This window comes from Aedes albopictus, chromosome 3, assembly GCF_035046485.1.
Source record: "Aedes albopictus strain Foshan chromosome 3, AalbF5, whole genome shotgun sequence".
Classification (NCBI taxonomy): Eukaryota; Metazoa; Arthropoda; class Insecta; order Diptera; family Culicidae; genus Aedes; species Aedes albopictus.
This window is the reverse complement of record NC_085138.1, coordinates 159,152,767-159,176,555: the sequence shown is the minus strand read 5'-3', so window position 1 is coordinate 159,176,555 and position 23,789 is coordinate 159,152,767. Positions and strand designations below refer to the sequence as shown.

At 38.5% G+C, this 23,789-nt stretch overlaps 1 protein-coding gene across 1 annotated transcript; it reads left to right on the top strand.

Moving 5' to 3' along the window:
* Nucleotides 1-9,084: 9,084 nt before the first annotated feature.
* LOC115264863 (uncharacterized) lies at nt 9,085-11,205 on the top strand. Its single transcript, XM_062860327.1, has 2 exons — nt 9,085-10,945; nt 11,006-11,205. The coding sequence occupies exons 1-2, from the start codon at nt 9,694-9,696 to the stop codon at nt 11,203-11,205; spliced, it is 1,452 nt and encodes a 483-aa protein (XP_062716311.1). The 5' UTR covers nt 9,085-9,693.
* The last annotated feature ends 12,584 nt before the right edge of the window (nt 11,206-23,789 follow it).

Here is a 23,789-nt window from a genome sequence, read left to right as displayed (position 1 = left end):
CCTCATGAATTCTTCCTGGAATTGCTCCAAAAATTCATCCAGGGATTCCTTAAAGAATATCTCTACACACCAAATTTTTGGAAATGCTTTCAGCACAAAAAAAAATCAACAAAATAAATTGCTGAATTTCAGTAAAATTTTTGCTGAGTATCAGCACAACGTTGCTGATCAACTGTCAAAATTGCTGGATGGTTTAGCAAGTTGATAAATAATTACTGATACTCAGTAAATTCGTATTGCTGAATGAAATCAGCACAAAAAAAATCAGCAAAATTTGCTGAATACCAGCAAACAAAATTTGCAGTGTAGGAATTCCTCCGCGAATTCAAGAATTCTTCCAGGAATTCCTCTGAGAATTCTTGCAGGGATTCATCTTAAAATCCCTCCAGGTATTCCAATTGAGATTCCTCCACAAGTACTTCTAGAGATTCCTCCAGAAATATCTTCAGGGCCCAAAGAGTTTCTCCAGGGATTCCCCTGAGAATTGCTCCAGTGAATCTTCAAGAAATTCCTTCAGGGATATTTCTACTGATTCCGCTCGAAATTCCTCAAGGGATTTTTCCAGGAATTACTCCAGGAATTTCTCCAAGAACTACTCTAAGGATTCCTCCGAGAATTCATGCAGGATTCCTCCAGGAATTCCTATAGAGATTCCTTTAGTAATTTCTCTTCAGATTCCTCCAGGAATTCCTACAGACATGTCTCCGGGAATTCCTCTAGGGAATCCTTTAGAGATTCCTCCAGAAATGCCTCCAGGCATTCCTCCAGAAATGTCTCCAGGCATTCCTCCTGAAGCTTCTCTAAGAGTTCCGCCAGGAATTTCTATTGGGATTTCTATATGAATTCTTCCAGGGATTATTCTAGGCTTGCCTCCAGGCATTTCACCTGGAAATCCTCTAGGCATTCCTTCAATTACTCCCCCAATAATTTCTCCGAGAATTCATCGAGGTATTACCCCAGGTATTCCTCCAGGGATTCCATCAGAAATCCCTCCATGAGTTGATCAAGGAATTATTCTAAGAATTCCTCCAAAAATTCCTACAGCAATTTTTCCAGGAATTTCCCCAGTAAATTCTCCAAGAAATGTCCCCAGGAATTCCCGCCCCGAATTTATCCAGAAAACCCTCTCAAGAATTCTTCCAGAGATCAAGATCTCCAAGATCTCCTCCAGAGATTCCTCCTGGAGTTCCGTCAGGGTTTCCTCCGGTATTTCATCCGAAAATTCCTCTAGATAATCCTACAGGCATTCCACCAGAACTTCCTCCAAGAGTTCCCCCAGGAATTCCGCTAGAGATTTCGCTAGGCATTCTTTCAAGATTTCATCCTGGATTTTCTCCAGAGACTCCTCTGGGAGTTTCTTCCAGAATTCCTCCAGGAATTACCTCAGAAATTTCCTCAGGAATTCCTCCAGGAATTTCTTCAGGAAATGCTCCAGGGTTTTCTTCAGGGATTACTTCAGGAACTCCTCCAAGGATTCTTCCAGAGATACCTCTAAGAATTGCTTCAGGGATTCCTCCTGGAATTCTTCCAGAAAATTCCTCTAGGAATATCTCCGGAAATCCCTCCTCTTCAAATTCGTCAAAGGATCCCGCCAAGAATTTACCCAGAAGTTTATCCAGGATTTTCTCCAGAAATTCTCCAGGAATTGTTTCAGGAATTCTTCCACGGATTCTTTAAAGAATTCCTCCAGAGATCTCTCCAGGGATCCCTCCAAAAATTCCTCTAGAAATTCTCTTCCCAAAATTTCTCTAAGGAATCTTCCAGAAACTCCTCCAGAAATTGATCAAGAGATTCCTCCAGAATTTCTTCCTGGAATTCATCCAGGAACCTCATTAAGGATTTGCAATAATTCCTCCTTGCTTCAGGGATTCCTTCGGGGATAGTTTTTTAGAATGTCTCCAGGGATCCTTGTAGAAATTGCTCAAAGGATTCCTCTAAAAAATCTCTAGGAATTTATCGAAAGATTAACTCTTTACTCCAGGGATGCCTTCCGGAATTTCTCTCGGGAATCTTCCAGGAATTTCTTTAGGGAGTTCCAAGAATTCCTCCAGGTTTACATGCAGAAATTCCTCAGGGATTCCTCCAGAAATTCTTCCGGGAATTCCTCCTTAGATTCCTCCAAGGATTCTTTCTGAGATTTTTCCAAGAATTACTTCCGGGAATTCCTCAAGAAATTTTTCTAGGGATTCCTCCAGGAATTGCTCTAGAGATTTCTCCAGAAATTCTTACAGCGATTGCTTTAGGAGTTCATCCACGAATTTCCCCTAGGATTCATCCAAGAATTCCTGGGATCTCTAAGAATTTTTCCAGGCTCCGTGGAATGCTCTGGTAATTTCTTATAAAAAATCCAAATTTAAGAAATTTTTCCATCATCTTTTCCAGGGATGCCCCCGATAATTTCTCCTGGATTACCTGAAGATTTCGAGGAACACTTCCAGTGATTTGCATTGGAATAAAATAGTTTTGGAGGAATGCATACAGGGACCAAGAATCATCTCCAAAAAAAATTTCTACAAATTTATGCATGGATTTGTTCAAAAAGTTATCCATTGATTATTTTCAGGAACTCCTCCCGAGATTCCTCTAGGAGTTTTTCCAGGGATGTTATGAAGGTGTTCCTTTAGAAAGCCCTCCAGGGATTCTTCCAAAAAATATTCAGGGATTACATCAGGAATTCTTACAACAAGTCCTCCAGGGATTCTTTTACCTGGAAATTCCTCCAGAATATTATTCAAGATTTTCTCCAGGGTTTCTTAGACGCTGTCCATAAACTATGTAGACTCATTTTAGGCCATCTCAGAACCCCCCACCCCTCCCCCTCGTTGATTTTTGTCCATACAAAAATTTTAGAAATTTGTGTGGAGCATAGACTTTGGCCATGACACCCCTCTTCCCCCATAAGAGTCCGCGTAGTTTATGGACAGATCCTTACTGGGATACCTCGAGGGTTTCCTCCAGTGATAGTTTCTAGACTTTCACGAGAATATTTTCAAGAATTCTTCCAAGGATCCATCCGAAAATACATTAATAGACATTTCTATACGATTAAGCTCTGAGATGAGTATATGCAATATATGTGTATCGAAACTGTATATAACTGAGGGCTTATTTTTAGAGGAATAGAGTCCAAGACATTCGAAGATTTCTAATACCTAAGCAAAGACAAACAGGATGATTAATTACTGAAAGAACTCCAGTTAGGCATGGAAGACATTATGTAGACATTTTCATAAAATCTTCGGACGGGTTTTCATTACGTTTTACTGGAGAAACTGTTGAAGAAAATAACGAAGAAAATTCGAGGTTAGTTCAAAAAAGAGTTCAGAATTTCCAGAAAAGTTTAGCTAGGATTTCTTACGAGAGTTTTCTAGATTTGAACAAAAAACAATGATCTCAGATGAAAAGATTCTATGTAGTGTTTTCCATCGGGAGAAGCATGGAAAAGAAAGCATGACGTATTTTCTAGCTTCGAAGTGATCCACGATTTGGTCGACGAATGTTCGACTAACCGGCTGTGTATAGTGAATTTTCCGTGAAATTGTTTAAACAGTGATGAAGATTTGCAGAAAAAATTGTGAAGCAGTGAATTATTCGGAAAGGTTTTGTGAGACTATTAACAAAATTCGTGGGTGAAATGGTGTACCTAGTTATAGGAATCTTCATCACAACGCTACTACAAACAAAAAAAGCAGATGGTGTGCCCGTTGCTTTATGGAAAAAGACGTCGGACGTTTGATTATTTGGTGAGATCTTTCTAATTTCTTTGAGATGTCTTGATGTTGATAGTATGGGGCCTGTAAAAGTTTCGTAATTCAATCACTTACAATATGTTTTTCGGTACAACCGGGGAAGGGATCATCATATTTTTATTTCGTTTCAGAGAGCGAGCAATGGCGCTTAAGCCTAGGCTTTCGAGCCAGAGCATAAGGGGAAAATCCTATGCCCCATTCCAGGATGAGGATCCTAGAAGGAGTGACACTAACTTTCTTAGTAACGTCACTCCCAACGTTTTTGCTTATATTTTATATATCATACTATACGGAGCGGTTGGTACGAGATGTCCCCGTTCTATGGTTTTAACTTAATATTCAATGACGCTGCACAGTAGGCCTGGCCGCTTCAATACTTGTAATGAATCTCTGATTCACTGCAAGCATTGATAATGACAAGAAAAATGATAGAAGTAGTCGATTCTATCATTTTCCAGGATTCTTCCAAGTGATGGTTGTGTATGTGTAGACTAGACTAAAAACAATGATCTCAGATGAAAATTTGTTTTATTTGATTTTATTTATACATATTAATAATGCACGAGTAAAGAAAAATCCTTAATCTTCCAGAAATTGGTCACCTCCACCAGTATTGTAAAAATAAAACAGCATGACTGCTGAAGGGTGTAGTTATAAAAGAGCTCGTAGGTATAAATATTCTAAGGAAGCTCGAACCCAACAACAACCAAAGAAATAACAACTAGTACTATTATAATATTTATTTTTAATAGCTTAGGGACGGAAAAGCTGAGGCGTGAAATGGTTGTTCCCCCCTTTTCACATGTTGGTCTAGCCATTTCGTCATAATAGAAAGCATTTCGTGTTTTTAGCAGAACAAATTGCTGATCAAATACCATATCGATACCAACCTTTGCTCTATAACTTAAATTGTTGTTATGCTGTTATCATAATATTTTGTAATTGTATTGTATTGTAGAGTAAAGTTTGGTATTGATATGGAATTTGTTAGGTATTCTCTTCTGCTCGGGTATACACATAATCAACAACATTCTGTGAAAATTTCATGAAAATTGGCAGAGAAATTTAAATGTTATGAATAGGCAAACATCGCACATGAAAAACACGGAAAATTTTCACTTACACTGACCCCTATCAACACCAGTAGCTTTCAAACCAATTGATCAAAGTTGATGAAATTTTGCAAGAAAGGGTCTCTATAAGTATCATAACTGTTAACGAAATTTCATAATTATCATCACAGGACTATGAACTGTAGCGTGAAAGAACCATCTATTATGCGAATGAAAATTTGTTATGATTGCACCACAGACAAACAGACATAACACTCTTCAAAACAGCTTGGAACATGCATTTAACGATCAATTCAAATTTCATTTTATTTGCGCGATCCTTCCACTAGAGGCGCTAGCGTTCGATCGCTTTGACGTTTTCCAGTGTTTGTTTTTCATTCACAGTTAAAAGTAATGCATCGATTTTTATGAAATTTGGCACAAATAATATTGCATTTTTTTATTCGTTGATAGACTTTCGAAGAGAAAAAATAAATACTCACACGTCACACGTGCATGGCATTTAGCAGCTGGACGAACCATGCATTTATTGCGCCAACCAAGAGTGAGCGTTCAATGTTGTTTTCGTTAGCGGCGACAAAACCCAATCTATGGGAAAAGCGGTGGGAGAATATTTTGGTGGGACAAAATTTTCCGCGCGTGACTCTATTACGGGGTAAAATCTGCAATAAACATACACCAAAGAGTTCTCAGTCAATTATTTGGTCAATTTCACCGATTCATTACAGAACTACAGCCGTACTTCTGGGTTCCGATTATTGCGGGTATAGGCTTTATGAAATGCACTGAGATCCAACTGAATAAGGGGCTGCGACACTCCACATATTCTCAAAGAGCTATTTAAGCAGCTCATACACTTTTGATCAATAGGATACTGCAATATGACGTCACGAAGCCGGGCACCGACAGTTCAGCGAGCTTGTTTACATGGACTTAGTCTCTGGCGGAGATCCGGCAAAATTGTTTTTTGATACAAATTCAGTAAAACGCTATTGAGCCAGGGGTAGAAGATCCTACCCTTTACGCCTACCCAAACATGCCCACCTGCGCGCCATCTACTGTTGGTTCTAATTTGTAAACATCATTTGTTTAATGGTTTTATAAACATCAACAATAGCATAAACATCAGTGTTTTTCTCTCGATTTTGATGCTTATGATCAGTGTTTTCGGTAATTATCGAAATTTCTTGAATCATAGTGTTAAATTATTCTAACATTGGAGAAAAATAATCGCTCAGGGAGTTTTCAATTTTCAGCCGGTTTTCGCACTTTAAACAAAACAACAACAACAACAAACTAGAGTAGAGGCTAATATTTCATAATGGTGAAAACAAAATACTGATTTTTTCGGAATGACATTTTTCAATCTAATATGCTGAATATAACATTCTTTATGTTTGAATCACATGCTGACTTGCTTTAAGCATGATGAAACTGTATTAAAATCAGTTTTGCAATCGAAAATTGAACTTTTTTTGTTTGGCAGTTACGTCTTTTTATTGGTTCTAAAACATGATAGAGGGGAGGCGCAATTTGTTCCCAGTTGACAGTCAGCTTCTACCCCTGTATTGAGCTTCTCGGGAATTTTAAGCATTTCGACCAGTTTCTCTTCGACCTCTAGGTTGCGCGCCAGGGTATAATGTGTGTTGGGCACTTTGCGACGATTAACTCAAATCCGCACACCAGCGCACAATTTGCGCGCCGAATGCCAATGCGCCAAGTTTTTCACTAGCCAAATCACTATTAATCAGTGGTTTAATGAAGTAAATGCGTTGTTACCGTCAATAATATCTTTGTTGTACACTATTTCCAGACATAAAGACGTTCAATGTTTTAGACAAAAAATGGAGCCGAACCCTAAGAGAGATTGAGCTCTTGGCGCGAACCATTTTGACACTTGTTTATTTATTTACATTTTGTATGGCGCACAGCCCGGCGCATGGGCTGTCGGCACACCAGTTGTTGGCCGGTATGCGGATTTCAGAAAAGATTTGCAATAGTTAGGCGATTGATTTTGTGCTGGTAGAGTTGAATATAATCTAGATTTCCGTATCCCAATGGTTTCAGGATGGAAAACGTAAATTTAATTTTTGCCACTCGTTTAAAATTCTAACACCTTGTAAACAAGCTCGCTGAACTGTCAGACAAAGTTAGGTTAGATCAGGTGCTTGCAGTACCCTATACCGGTGCTCGTCAAGTCCTTACACGCAGAAAACAAAGTACCCAAATATGAGTTTATTAAATAAATTTTATTAAATAAAATTTTCACCTAACTTCGGGGTTGCGTGCGGGAACCCATACTTGAGTTCGTGGAAGTGATGTTAAAGTGGGTTTTTCACATTTGATCTCGTGCGGTAAAGTATTATGCTTTTGGTCGAAATACAAAATGACCGAACGTGCGAAAATTGATTTTTAACCTACTTAGAAATGTCGCAACTCAATTTGGATTAGTGCATATTGTTGCTCTTAATTAGCTTAATGATGCGCAACAGAAAAAAAATAGATTCAAATTTACTTCGCAGCTGCAACTTCGCATGTGCTTCTAGCGACGACTTCGATTTGGTGGTGCGACGATAATACCTACCGGTTAAGTTTTTTTCACCCAACTGCTCAAGCAACTGCTAGTTCAAAATACTCAAACTGTTTACTCAATTTTGGCTTCCCGCACCGAACTGTCAAAGTTGGGTTGGTTTGCTCTTCGCTCTCTGACAACAACAAAGAGAATGGATGAGAGAGGAGACAAAAAAGAACTCAAAAGTGTTTAAAAAAAACTCAAATTTAGGTACTTGAGTTTCTCCGTGTACAGCCAATTGGGAAGGGAAAGGAATGTTAGAGAGTAAGTAGTAAGTACTCTGCGTCCCCACAACTACCACGGATTGGGTATCAGTTAGCAGGATAGGTTGTGAGATCTGGATCTGGGAGTCACCTTAGGTCGATGATGCGATCCATGGATGGGGGAAATATTTAAGTGATACAGGGGATAGATAAAATGATCGGGACAGGCAAAATTTTCACTTTTCAAAAAATGTTCAATTAGCTGTAACTTTTCGAAAAATGCATAAAATATTCTCAAATTTTTACTGTAAAATCATCAACTAGTTGTGAACTAGCTATGAAAAACCATTTACTTAACTTAATATTCTTAACACGGAAGAAAATTATAACGATTAGATTATTTTTCTAATAAAACACCAAATTATCCAAAACATCAACATCGTTTCAAAATTCAAGATGCAAATTATAGTTCATTTAGTTTCCCTCTAATTGACTTATATATAAATGCGTTTTGAAGGAAAGTAACAACATAGCCGCCTATAAATTGAAAAAGTAATGGGATGCATATTAAAAATAGACCAAATTTACTAAAAAATCTTGAAAAAAAAATCGCTATAACTTTTTCGCTTGTCAAAAAATTCAAGTTAAGTCAAATGTTTTCCAGAGTTCATTATATAAGTCATGAATGGTCAAAATTTCATTGCAATCGGTTCATTGAATCCGGAGATATAACAGCTCAAACTTGGCTATCGGATAATTTTATCTTTTTCAAAAATCTTTATAACTTCGCGAAGAAGTGTCCGATCTTTTCCAAATTTTGTGCACTGATACACAACTAGTTGAAGAACTTACAGTAAAAATTTGAGAATATTCGATGCACTTTTGGAAAAGTTACAGCCAGTTGAACGTTTTTTGGAAAGTGAAACTTTTGCCTGTCCCGATCATTTTGTCTATCCCCTGTAGATTGTGTGTTGAGTACTCTGAAGGAGAAGTGGCATAGTTCACCTGGTTGCATATCTTGTAGACGTTATGATAGATTGACACAGAGCAATGAAAGTTGGATGGACGGAAAATGGCTTTTCCCACCCGTTTCTGTTGTATCGATGGCTATGAACTTACGAATTTACCTATAAAACACTGAAAGGAGCCTTGCAGTAATGACAAGCATAAAAATGTTTTTAAATTTACCATGGCAAAACATGATCATCGACCCACCAACGCTTCTTGTGTGCGTTTCGTTTCTTCTTACTTCAACCGGCTCGATAGCTGAGTGGTAGCGTGCGGGCCTGGTGATGTCAAGGTTCTTGGTTTGAATCCGGTTGCCAACAGAAACTTTTTTTAATTGAAAATCGAGTCCATGGTAAAATTGAAAACATAATTCTGTTGAATTAAAACGAAACTCAGTCTACACAAATTTAGTGGCGTTGTGCATTTAAATTGACCCTCAGAATAGTAATTTTCACCGCAAGCCGCCGTTCAGTGTAGCGAAGAGAAAGAGACAAAGTAGATAGGAATATACAAAGTAAAAGGAAAGAGTCGGGCTAGGGATTTATTGAGGGACCTTCTGCATACGAATCAGAATCGGTAGTCACTAGTCCACCAAGCCAAATTCTGTAAAAAATTGATCTCCGGGTATTCCATAAGAGATTTCTCCAGGAATATTCCTCCACGGATTTTTAAGAAGTTCTTCCAGCCCAATGTTTCCGATAAATGCAATTTCTTTATGGAAGACAGTTCCTCCCTTGTTTGGAAACAGACAAAATTGTTAGAAAATATTTGAATCAATATGGGTTTTATGTTTGTTGTTTAGTTTGGGGAGCCTATTGAGGAGTCCTTTTGAGGAGCAAAACAGTCGTCACTCTACTGTAATTAATCTGAAATTTGGAAACCTTCAGTAACCAGCTCTTATTTTACCATGACAGCACTGCTTTGCAGTCAATTGAGGTACAGAGCAAACAAAGCCACCACACATAATAACATTGTTTGTCAAATGTTGTCCCTTGCCTGCGGAAAATTGCGGTTCAAACTAGAAAAGGTCATCAAAGCATAATTAGATTGGCAATAGCAGTTCATTCAGATAAGCCAAACTGGTTTTAATGCGGTTGGGCCTACACGACGTAGGTAAGGCCATCAACGTTATACTATATGTCACTAGAATATATAAAACTAGACAATCACCAAACGCTCGTACTTGTTATCACGTCACCACAGAAATGGAAAATAGTTCGGGAATAGGTCGAAAGAAGAGAACAGATCTCACGCTGGTTAGTTTGATCGGTATGCCGGAAGAGAAGCAACTACGTTTGAGTGAAGATTCGCGCGCAACTCCGGAATGGATCAACCCGGAATACTTCAAAGGGCTGCTGCAAAAGTGTACAAATGATCTGACGATTGAAGTTCAGGCTGTGCGGGTGAAATATGCTTTGCCAAAAGGAGAAAATTTTGCTAGTGTCATCTATCGGGCTCAGGTGGTGTATCGTAGATCGGGCGAACCGGTGACGACTTGTAGCTATATTCTCAAAGGCCTTGCCGAATCTCCTGTGGCTAGGGAAAAGCTAGGCGAGTACGATGTCCACGGCAAAGAAATGGACGTCTATCAGCTGGTGATTCCTGAACTGATGCATTTGATGAAATCCGTTGGCGAAATATCAGAGCTCTATCCTGATGCGCTGTGTGTAGATCGGAGCCACGAAATGATTATTCTGAACGACGTTCTACAAAAGGGATTCGTAATGGTAGATAGAACCAAAGGGTTGGACGCAGTGCATACCAAAATGTCACTCAAAGCAATGGCAAAGCTGCATGCTGGTTCTTTAAAACTTGTAGAAAGATTTCCAACGATCTTCGATCGCTACACTACAGGAATGATGAACCGCAAAACGGACGCATTCCACCTGTTCTTCCAGTCCACGTACGATGCACTGACGGATGAAATCTATTCTTGGAATCCGGAATGGCACTACTACGCAAATAAACTGACAAAACTTCGTCCACATTACCTCGAACAGGGAATGACCGTTTTTGATAATGATAGCGCGGATGAACTGCGGGTATTTGTTCATGGTGACTTCTGGGTAAACAATCTAATGTTCAAATATGACGCTAAAGGCATTCCAATCGATATGTTGGTTCTTGACTTTCAATACTGCTGCTACGGAAGTCCTGCAATTGATTTATGCTACTTCTTTTTTACTTCGTCCTGTGATGAGATACGTCAGAACAGCTTCGATGAATACATGCAGTACTATTACTGCCAGTTGGCAAAATACGTCAAAAAGTTGAACTGCTCGATACGATTTCCTACATTGCACCAGTTCCAACAGCAAATTATGAAAAAGATGTTTTACTGTAAGTAGTTAGTTAGATTATCGTAAAAATCATTTAATTCATTGCTCCAAATTTCCGCAGCTGTCCATTCCAGTATAGTGGCTCTTCCGTTGCATTTGAACGTGTTGGCCGAGGATGCAGATCTGGAAACTCTTTTGGCAGGAGACGAGCGATCGAGACGGTTCAAGAGGGCTATTATGACCAATGTAAATTACCAAAAGATCATCAAGGGCCTGCTGCCGACCTTCGATCGGAAGGGTTTACTCGATAAACTAGATTGATGATAAAATCGATATATCGATCGATATAATATACCGCATTTAGTTCACTACTGGACTGCGAACTGCGACTTTATAAGTGCGTAAATAAAAGTGATTGCATCAAATCAGGTTGATGTCTTCGGCGCACTATTTCTTCAATCTATGGAGAACAAGTGCTCTGAAGACACCGAGTTGATTTGATGCAATCGCGCACTTTTATTAGCGTTTTCGCACTCGTGAAAACTAGTGCGATAGTCCAGTGGTGAACTAAATGCGCTATATTATGTTATAATAGTATATTTTGTTGAAGTAGAATTATAAATACACTAAATATATGTAGTTTAAATGAAATGTTTCATGAATTTTAGATGCATACAGTTAATGAAAATAACTGTCTCTTGCCCCAACACAACACTTTACGAATTGAAGTGATAAGTCTATTTGCAGTGAATATTCTATAAGGTACAATGAGTTTGAACATTCAATCCAAAACATGGATTGTCGCAATATAATTCACCCATATCCTTTATGAAAAAACTATAATAAAATGTCACGTGATTTATGGTCTGTTTCGGCCTGGGCAGTCTTGGAAAACAGCAAAAACGGATTTGCCTTTTTATCCGACGGTTTCGGTTTTTACTAAACCTTTTTCAAGGATTCTGAAATGAATAGTTCGGTTTTTTAAACTCTGGATTTTGACGGTTTTTAACCCTAACTCTGTACTCACATAGGCTCGTTTTTTGGTACTGTTCATGGGTGTAATTGTCCATGTATGTTCGTCATTTATGCAAATGGCGCCTACTTCTGCTGCGGGGACAAAATTCTTGGTTTGATGTTTGATTTTTAAATTTTCCTCCTACGCTTACTTACTGCGGTTCGTATCGATATTTGAGCGACTCACTGTACTATTTTCAAGTTTGTACGACCGGTATAAAAGCTCGTTCTTGCTTTTTGCTGTGGGTTTAGTCACTTTTCGCCTACGTTTTTTCGTCGACTTTTTTCCTCAATCTAGGCTGACAGTTTTTTCATTGTGTGTGTGACGTAATAGAAGCATTTGGTAGTGTGGGATTGTGGTGCAATTTGTCCATATTACCAAATTGTGATTAGCTGAGATTGGCTGGGAACACTGACCACCAGAAGTTGTTTCTTTTGTGAGTGTGCTGAAAAAAGTTTGATATTTTTTGGGTTTTTCGTGACCGAAATTATAAAAAGTGCTCGCGATGTGTTGAATGTGTTTAGTTTTATACGAAATAGCCGGAAAATGATCGAAATCGCTCCTTAAGAGGAAACAAACCGTCATCGTTTAGCAAAAATTCAAAAGCAGTTTTCTCGCTGAAATCCTAAACCAATGTTAATAAAAATTTATCGCTGCACTCTGGTCATCATCTGGATAACAGTGAAATAATTTTCAATGACGGTTTTCTGACTTAGAAGAAAAAAACTGCTTTTGAATAATTGATGATTGCTGATGACTGAATGATGGATATTTGAGTCTTAAAGTTGTTTTATCTTTATCAAGCTACATGATGCATCCACCAGTAGATAGCTGGTGGACTGAACGGGTGGGTGGAAGAAACGTCAGCAACGTCAGTGCGTTTGATAAACAAGCGGGTACATGATCGCGGAATAGAAGTACAACAGGCGAACCGCCTACCGCCTGTTAGTTCGGAAGTTTTTGGTCAGCTGATGACGCGTACGTTAGAAAATATTTGTGCATAACATGTGTGAGTAAAAGGGTGGTCGGCCTGGATTATACCATCAAAGTGAGGAAAAGTTGGTGCAGGATTTGGTCAGGTGGCTAAATGATGTTGGTGTCATGCTTTGTTTTCTTTTTGATCGATGTGAGTCGTCATGATCATGGTCGTGATCGATACCGTGAACAGCATAAGGGGCTGTCCATAAACACCACGTGGTCATTTTTTTGGGACTTTTCAACCCTATTTCGTGCAAATACAACTCCGTCTGCCCGAGAATCTACGGCCAACCAAAAGCCCATAAACCAGGATTACCACTGCGACCCGTAGTTCCAAACATGACAGCTCCATCATACAACCTGCCCAAATACGTTGGAAAAATCCTACAGAAGTCACTGGTAAGTTCCTACAACGTCCAAGATTCGTTCACATTCTGTGAGTTCATCAACAATGTCACTCTGCCCGAAAATCACGTCCTAATAACGTTGGATGTAACTGCACTATTCACCTCAATTCCCAAATCGGTGGTGATAAATTGCATCATTATGAGGTGGGATGAGATTAGCAAAAACACAAATATATGCCTGGATTTGTTTCTTGAAATAGTGGAGTACTGTATCGACTCCAGTTATTTCAAATACGATGGCCAACACTACGCGCAGATATTCGGCACAGCCATGGGGAATCCGCTATCGTCACACGTTGCCGATTGGGTAATGGAATCACTCTTGGACCAGGTCACCCGAACCCTGAAGATACCACTCCCATTCCTAAAAAAGTTTGTGGATGATTTGATCACTGCAATTCCGCTTGACCAGGTACAGCATATACTCGACACATTTAATAGCTATGACGTCCATATCCAGTTCACGTATGAACTAGAGATGGACAACAAGTTACCATATTTGGATATGCTATTGATCCGTCAAAGTAACCAGATGGTTAGAACCCAATGGTACCAAAAGCCGATTGCCAGCGGTAGATTCTTAAGAGGAGCAAACCGCAGGAATGAGAGAACTACCAACGACATCATCGGGACTCAACCGATAAATCATGCCGACGGGAGTCAACCGACAGTAGGAAACCCGGAGTATATCTACCGCTCCATTCCATACATTCCCCACCTGTCCGAGATGGTAGACAGGGTCTTCAAACGCGATTACACAAACATTCGGATCGCGAAATACAACGTTCAAACGATGGGCAAACTGTTCTCCAAGGTGAAGGATCCTGTACCCCCCCCACAGCCAATCAAACATCATCTACTGCATACCGTATTGCGATTGCCGGGCCTGTTACATCGGCATGACAACAAACCGCCTGAAAACAAGGATATATGGTCATAAAACACATTATAACACCTTAGACAAACTAATAGAGCAGGGAAAACAAATATCAGATCCGCAGATAGCTTCGCTTGGTGATAAAACAGCACTTCTGTACCACAGCATAACTGAGAGCCACCGTTTCGACCTAAAACAAGTGAAGATTTTAGACAGAGCAAATAGGAAACAAACACTTCAGTTCTTAGAGATGTGCCATATCGCAAAACACACGAATAGCATAAATAGAAGAACTGATACCGAAGGCCTCCACGCAATCTATGCCGGTATATTGCACGAAATAGGGAGAATAAACAAAACACAAACTGAAAACACACATTAAAATAATCATGTTAAAATACACATACACATAATCACAAATTGGTAATATGGACAAATTGCACCCCAATACCACACTACCAAATGCTTCTATTACGTCACACACACAATGAAAAAACTGTCAGCCTAGATTAAGGAAAAAAGTCGACGAAAAAACGTAGGCGAAAAGTGACTAAAACCCACAGCAAAAAGCAAGAACGAGCTTTTATACCGGTCGTAAAAACTTGAAAATAGTACAGTGAGTCGCTCAAATATCGATACGAACCGCAGTAAGTAAGCGTAGGAGGAAAATTTAAAAATCAAAAATCAAACCAAGAATTTTGTCCCCGCAGCAGAAGTAGGCGCCATTTGCATAAATGACGAACATACATGGACAATTACACCCATGAACAGTACCAAAAAACGAGCCTATGTGAGTACAGAGTTAGGGTTAAAAACCGTCAAAATCCAGAGTTTAAAAAACCGAACTATTCATTTCAGAATCCTTGAAAAAGGTTTAGTAAAAACCGAAACCGTCGGATAAAAAGGCAAATCCGTTTTTGCTGTTTTCCAAGACTGCCCAGGCCGAAACAGACCATAAATCACGTGATATTAGTGTTGGCAGAATCCAGGATGCAACAGCGGAATGCCCAAAGGTGTTTCGGAATATGGTGGAGGAATAACACACGCGACTACTTTAGATAAGGAACTTAGGTTTAATAGCAGAAAAGGTACAGCTCTGACTGGTGGCGAGTGATCGAATGTTGCGTTGTAATAAAAGTGTTCTACGTGTTTGCGCTCGCACACCAGGATCAAAGTAATTATCATTAAGGTATTGTATTGTAGAGTTGGCACAAGGCAGGAAGAGGTGAACATTGTACTTTCCCACAATTAGGTCCACAGTCGCAAAACAATTCTTGTATAATAAAATGTTTTCAAAGCCTGAATATTTGAATTCCAACCGATTGCAAATCAAAATTGGTTCGTGGGGAAAGTTTGAAATGAGTCGTTTTAATTTCTTCAAGATGAAATACCGATATGATAGGCACAAACTAATTTCAGTCATTCGAAAAGTGTCTTCTGCTTAGATGGTTCAAAAAGTCGGTAAAGGACAGATCTGGATTTGATCTCAAATTGTTTTCTCCACAAACCAACGATCATGAGGGCAACCATATTTCAAAAGGGCGTAACTGCTATTTGAAAATAAACCTTCTTCCATGGCTGTGGGACGTATTCAATTACTTACTTTCAATCCTGACCACCCACCTCCATTTCGGCTTCCGAATTTCTGTCAATATCGGCTTTCGATGACATCGACGATGGAGTTCCACGTTGAAGATCCAACTAATGCTCGAATTATATAATGCAGACTTCTATTGACGAAGACCTGCTGCCGTTGAGTGTTCTCTACTGATACACACCAAGTTTCACTGGTGTACAGCAATACTGATTTCACGTTTGAGTTGAAAATTCGTATTTTGGTGAGATTTGATTGGATCTCCATATATTTCGTAAACTCGCTAAAGAAGACTTAGCCTTCTTGATCGATGATCGATATAGGGATCTTTGTATAGCCATCGCATGACGCGATCTGGCTGCCAAGATATTGAAAGTTTTTTACCTTTTCCACTGCTTGTAGAAACTGCTGAAAAAATCTCCAACCGCAATTTCTGGAGGAACTCTAGTAAAGCCTGCGCACTTTAGAATCGGTACACTTTCAACCGGCTGCATATCAAAAACGGGTTCACTTGGGAAAAAGTGTTGATAGAAGCAATTGAAGCTTATCTATTGTAGCTTGTTGGAAAATTATTAAATTTGCTGTTTTTATTTTTTTTTTAGATGAACTATTGATCTGAATTCGTAAATAGTACCAGTTTTTTCTGCACAAATTGAGCAAAAACCAATCATCGTTAGATTCAAGATTTGTTTAGGAATATAAAATTGCCAAATCCACCAATTACGCAGTATTTAATCGTTTTAGGCATTATGATTGTTGATCAGGGAGGTTAAATATTTCATGGGTGTTTCAAAATTGCCAATATAGCTATGGTAAGTCTTTGAAGGGTTTTATGGAAAATCAAAGGCTTCCATGGATATTTAAGGTCAAACAAAATGTTTTCGCATAAACTTTAGTTCGGCAAATACGCATACGGGAAATGTATTATTTTCCAATTCCAAAATTGCCTTGGAACACTTTTTACATATATTAGAATAATTTTGGTTTGTTCTATTCAAATGATGGTGTTTATCCCGTGGCCCGCAGTTCAGACGCAAAATCACAATTTGGCCTGAGCACCACTGATGTAAGGTCACTTAAATTAGGGAATTGTAGATCCAAAAAACTATCCCAGAAAATATTTTTTTCATAAAAATTACTTTGAATATTTTTTTTTATTTGAAAATAGCGTGAATGGACAATAAGGTTATACGTTTATGGTCCACTGCACGAATTTATTCTGGCCTGCTTACTCTCCCAGAAAATTTGACGTTTGAGAGGTGTCGACACCGCTCAAACGTCAAATTTCGTGTGAGAGTAAGCAGGCCAGAATAAATTCGTGCAGTAATCCATTATGGTCTTGTCAACCATATTTGTCAAGAGTTTAATGTCGTCACTTGTTTTGAGCATAATCTTTGATGATATCTTTGATATCTTTGATGATCTTCACTTGTTTTGAGCATATCTTTGATGATCTTTACAGCCCGTAAGCTGTAAAATTTTCAAGTGTTGACGATCATAGGTTTGTGCAGAAGAAAATGGCATGAACTTCACAATCAGATCCAAATTTCATCTGAAAGAAATAAAAACTGCATTTTTCATACTATTTCTACAAAATACAATAAATAAGCTTCATTTGCAACATTTTTTTTTCAAATCAAACCGTTTTTGATCTGCAGCCGGTTGATAGTATGCCGATTCTAAAGTGCGCAGGCTTTAGAACTCGCGGAACTCCAGCGGGCTTTGGGGTGAAATACTTGAATATTTGGCTGGAGGAAATTCTCACTGATGAATTCAAGTAGAAATCGTCGAAAAAATAGTCGGAGAGATATGAAGAAAGATTCGAGGTGGAAACCTTGGAAGAAAAACAAGATAAATACTTTATATATCTTCTGAAATAATCCCCGAAAATACTCTAAGGCTTTACAAACGACTGAAAAACGTGAGTCGATAAGGAAAGCGCTGGTCCTCACAAGTTCATACCTCATACTTCCACGGGTCATACGATGACAAAGCCCGCCAGCTAAAAGTTGTGTGCTTAGCTGATAGTGCAGACTGGACACTGTTGTCCTTTTGACTTCAGCACCAGCACCAAGAAGGTGCGGCTCAAACACATTGGCGTATCTAGGATTTTTTCCTAGGGGGTGCCTAGGGGGTGCCAGTTTCAGTGGTTTCCAGGTTGCTTTTTTGTAAAAGAAATACCGATCCACACTCAATTTCTTACTATAATGATATACTGCGTCGCGGGAAAAAAGAAATACATGGAATTTGTATTTTCAGTTTGAACTTAACTACTTAACAATCATCGCGACAACCCCTGTTTTATGGATTGAAAAAAAAAATCAGGTCCATTAGAACACATTTTCGAAGCAATTATTAGACGTGTTAATCACGGAAACTATAAAATATCCACAAATTTGCGTGTAACATGTATTCATCGTGACATCCTCTTTGTTTTATTGCAAAATAATAACCCTTACAAAAATAGTTTTCAAGAAAATTTTTAACAGTCATAAATACTTAAAATTGCTAAATCAGGATACATATTTGTATTTTTGGTTTGGCCATGAAAATACTTTTACAGAAAAATTTGTGAGTATGATTCTCAAAACTACATCGGTTATCCTGAGTTCCGTTCTGAAGCTTCACTAACATATTATCAATCCAGTTGAAACCCGGAATTTGGTGCGAGCAAACTTCGTTTTTTTCTCATCGGGATTCTGATGCTCGCACCAAATTGCATTGGTAAAATATCTGATGAATGGAATGCTTCATGAAGCTATTTTTTTATTGATATTTGCTTTTAAAAAATATCCAATTACTCTTCAGGCAATTCCTTTGGGAATTATTTTAGTGAAGCCTTTGGTAATCCATTCGACAATGACACTGGGAACATCCTCACATTTTTTTTAGAAATACCTTCGGCAAGTCATTCTACTTTTTTGGATTTTCGTCCATTTTTTGGACTTTTATTATTTGAGGGGGTTAGAAGCAAAGGGGTGTAAGTGACAAAAACCTACTTTCGAGTAAATGAGGTTTAAAGTTTTTGATCAATTTTTCATCCCATACAAAATGTATGGAGTTTTAAAATCAACCCACTTTTCTCTGATTTATTGTAATTTTTCCAATCATCGTAGAAACAGACTTAAAAAAGTTCCTGAAAGCTTGAAATCTGAAGAATTTTATGATATGCTCAGCTTAAAATCGACAAAATGGTCACTTACACCCCTGTGATTCTGGGCACCTCATTTATGCTATTTGGTATTCCATCGCAAATTCCTTCGGAAATTCTTTCATAATTCGCTTCTATAATTTTATTGAAAATTCTTCAATTTCTTCTAGATTTATTCAGTTTTTATTTAAGGAATTCCTGCAGCAGATGACTTCGGAATACCATCGGTAATTCCGATGTTACTTGCATTGAACTTTTTTTGGGAATTTAATCAGCAATTCATTCGGAAATTTTGGAAACTTCGATTATTACTTTGGGAACTTCTTTGGTGATTCCTTTGGAAATTGATTCGGTAAATTTCTTAGAGATTTCCTCAGGGAATTTATTTGAAAAAAAAATCTTTGGCGATTCTTCAAAAATTTTGTCAAGGTGATTCAACGGCAATTTTTTTTAGAGTTCTTTTTATATTTTCTTCAAAAATTTCTTCGATGCTTTCGGATAATTCTTTGAGAATTTCTTCGAAATTTGTTCTGTTTTTTTTTATTGAAAATATTTTGGGAATTTATTTTGAGATTGGATTTGTCCAATTTCTTTAAAAAGTCGTAATATTTTCTTGAGGAATTCTGATAATTCTTATAAGAAATCTTTTGGCAACTACTTTGAAAGTTCTAAGGTAATTTTGGTGGAAATTTTTCCGGCAATTTCTTTGGGAATCTGTCAGTAAGCTTTTCGTGAATTTCATAGGATTTTTTTTGACCAAGACCAGTTGAGAATTTTAGATTTTCAAATTCAGTAATTTTTGGAAGCATTAAATATAAATACAAATAAATCTTAAAGAATTTCAAAAACAATCACAATAAAATTGCCTAATAAATTTGCCAAATAACTGAAAAAGAAATTGCTGAAATAATTTCAGAGGAATGGCCATCGAAATTATAGAAAAAAAAATCAAAAGGATTGCTGATGAAATTCTAATGAAACTACCGCAGAAATTGAAAAAAAAAACAACCATGCCGAAGGAATCCTCAAAGAAATGGCCATACATGGTCCTGCGAATACGGAGTCGTAGGTTCAAATCCCACCAGAACGCGTTTTTTTCGCAAATTCATCTCTCAATTTGTCAATTCTGTGCCTTCTAAGTAATTACCAGTTTTTTTTTTCGTACATTCCTATAGGATTTCACTAGAGATTTCTCTAGTAACACCTCCTAGGATTTCTGTGGAAATTCCAACTATTCCCGAAATTCGAAAGATTTCTACTGGAGTTCCTTGAAGAAGCCCAAAAGGATTTCCAGGAGAAATGCCGTGATTAATTTCTATAGTAATCCACGAATAAAAACTCTAGAGGAAATCCTGGATGAGTTTTCAGAAAAATCCCTGAAAGAATCAAAGGCATTTCTGGAAGTATCCCGAGTAGGTGGAAAAATCTGATGAATAGCATATTCAGTTATGATTGACTGAATTACTGAAGAGCAAAAACTGATATTGGTTTGATTGATATAAGAGGTAAAAGATCAAAAATAATAGCAAAATCTAATATGGTGAACTACTCAATAATAGCTCGTTAAGATATTACAAGATCAAAACAATAGCAGACAAGATTTGTCACTTTTTTCTAGAAAAAAAAAGAAATAAAAAAATAGCAGCATCCAGCATCGAACCTACGACCTTAGGATTCACAGGCGGCGATGCTTACCACTCAACTGTGGCTCGCAGTTGTAAATAAAATGGGAATAAGAGCATGCGGTTCTTCGTTTCCACAGCTCAGAAAGAGGCACAAGGCATTTCACTAACATTGAGACATCTTTATGGGTGTATGTGTTCCATTTCGGGCAGAAGAGCTGAACTTGTTCTTATGTAGAAATTTTCAGCTATTTCGACAAGAACAAAAACTGATATCATATCACATTGAGCTATTCGTGCGATATCCATTAGAATTTTGAATAACTCATCAAAATCACATCGAGCTATGACAGCAAAAAGTGTTCGATTTGAGATATGATTTAGATATTCTCGTCTACCCGGGATCCTAGGAAAACTGCCTAGAAGAATCCTAGCAAGAATGCCAGGAGAAATCCCTAGAGGGTTTCCTGCAGGTATCACAGGGAGAATTTCTGGAGGAGACCTAGAAGGCATTCCTGAAACATTAGAAGCAGCAGGAATCGCTTATGGAATCCCAGGAGGAGTTCCTGGATTAAAGTCAACAGGAGTTTCTGGAGGAATCCAATGAGAAATATTTGGAGAAATCTCAGGAAAAAAAAACCTTTCGGATTTCCAGGAGGAAACTCCGAAGGTACTTCTGCAAGGCTCCTAGAAAGATTACCTTGAATAATCCCAGCAAGTTTTTGAACCCTGGAGAATAATTTCTAGAAGAATTTCGGGAGGTATTACAGTAAGAAATTCTGGAGGAGCCCTAGGAGGCATTGCTGGAAGAACCCATGAGAAATTTATGAGAGAATCCTTGGATAAAATGTCTTCGACAAAAAATCCTGGAGTAATCACCGGAAAGATTCTCAAAAAGTCACAGGAAAAATCTCAAGAGGTATTCTTAAAAGGACTCTGGGGTGTGTCATTGTAGAAATCGCAGCGGAAATCCTAGGAGGAATAGCTGGAGGAAACTATACAGGAATTTATAGAGAAACCCCATCAGGAATGCCTGCGGGAATCCAAAGAAAAAATCTTTGGAATGCCTAGAGAAGTCCCTGCAAGAACCGGTAGAGGTATTCTGGAAGAATCTATAGAGAAGGCCCTGAAGGAATCGCAGGAGGAATTTTTGAAGAAATGTGAGGAAGATTTCCCGGAATAATTCCAGCTATAATGCTAGGATAAATTCGTAAAGGAATCACTAGAAGAATTTCTGGACGTATCATAGTAAGAATATCTGAAAGAATTGGTGGAAGAACCGTAGGAGCAGTTGTTTGAGGTATTATTGGAGGAAGGCCAGAGGGAGTTTCTGCAGGAATTCCATGAGGAATTTCTGGAGGAATCATTGGAGAAATTCTTGGTAGGACAACCAAAGAAATTTCTGCAAGAATTCCAGTAAGATTACCTGGAGAGATCTCAACAAAAAAAACCAGAAGATACTCTAGAAGATTCCGTAGCATAATTTCTGAACTACCACAGTTAGATATTATTAAGGAAGAATAGCTGGAAGAACCACAGGAATTGCTAAAGGAATCCCAGCTGGAATATCTGAAGCAGCGCTTCCCAAATTCAGTTTTTGTGGCGCCCCAACGTGTCGCAGGCTCGCTTTTTCTACTTCTTTTAGCGAGCCTGCAAGAGGCTGGTGCGCCGCGAAAACGGAGCTTGGGAAGCGCAGATCTGGAGGAATCCCTAGAATTTCGGGAGGTATTATAGAAGTAATTTCTAGGGAAATCCTAAAATTAGGAATGCCGGGGATATCCTAAGAGAAGTTCCTCTAACAAATGCATGGAGGAATACCTACAGTTCTCCTTGAAAGTATCGGTAGAAATATACTGGAGGAATCCCTGATGGAATCACAGGAGGAATTTCTGGAGGAATCTCAGGAAGATTTCCCGAAAGTATTGCAGCAAGTAAGTATGCCAGGTGAAATGCTTGGAAGTATTTCTGAAGGAGTCCTAATGGGAATTGCTTGAACAATTCCAGCTGGAATTCATGGAGGAAGGCCAATGGAAGTTCTTGGAGAAATCCCCCGTGGAATTTCCCGAAAAACCTCTGGAAGAAGTCCTGGTTAAATCCTTGAATAAATCTCTAGAAGAATCACCGAAGGGATTTTTAGAAAAATCCAAGGGTGATTTTCTGGAAGAATTTTCGAAAGAACTGTCCTAGTAGAATTCCTGAAGGTACCACAGTGAGAATTTTTGGAGGAGTTCTAAGAGAAATTGCTGGAATCCTAGCCACAGTTCCCGGAGGAAGGCCAATATAAACTACTGGAAGAATTTCATGAGAAATTTCTTGAAGAATCTCTGAATAAAATCTCGGAGGGAATTCCTGGAAGAACCAACGGAGGAACTTCTGAAAAGATCCAGGAAGGTTGTCGTGGATAATCCGACCAGAAATGCCTGAAAAAATTCCAAGAATTTTTTTAGAAGAATCCCTAGAAGAATTCCAAGAAGTACCATAGTAAGATTTTGCCAAAGAAATGCTACAAGAAAATGCTGGATCAATCTCTACATAAATTTCTAGAATGTACAACCCCATCAGAACTGTCTGGAGAATCCTGAGGGAAGTTTATTGAAGGAATATCGGGAGGAATACATAAAGAAAGCCTAGAGAAATCACTGTATGATTAGATAAAGGTATTTCTGGAGGAATCCATGGAGAAGTCTGTTGATTGTTCTTACCAATATCCAAAACGCCAAAGCGTACAACGGGTATATAAGTAATTCTGGGTGTGTTTAAGTTTTATTCGAATGTGCCATTAATAAATATTGGAATTTATTGTGTGAAATTTTAAATTTTAGGCGACTGTCAAGAAAAAAATTCTAGGGGGTGCCAAATTTGTTCTAGGGGGTGCCAGGCACCCCTGGAACCCCCCTAGCTACGCCAATGCTCAAACAGCGTCTGTTCTGGCATGCAGCGGCTGAGTATGAAATGCTTCTCCACCGGAAGCTTTACCTAAGGTGGCAACCCCACCACGGTGGATAAGGGACCTGAGGCCAACAATTTGCCGTTACAGAAACCGAAAATGCGCGATTGTGAACCAAATCGTGGGTTGCTGTGCCAGCCCATTACCACAGAGAAACAAACGTAACTCTTGTAACAAATTTCAGTTAAAAATTGTCACGAAAACGTAATCACTAATCATGCTGTGCTTGGACAAGCAACCACTAGATGGCGGTAGTGAACAAATATCAAACAGGAACAAATACTATGTGCGCGCCGCGCGGTGCCTATCGACCA

Bases quoted from the DNA above. Each gene is read 5' to 3' on its own strand.
- LOC115264863 (XM_062860327.1), top strand. From the start codon at position 9,694: ATGCGGTTGGGCCTACACGACGTAGGTAAGGCCATCAACGTTATACTA. The intron at 10,946-11,005 runs GTAAGTAGTTAG...AAATTTCCGCAG, and splicing joins TATGAAAAAGATGTTTTACT to CTGTCCATTCCAGTATAGTG.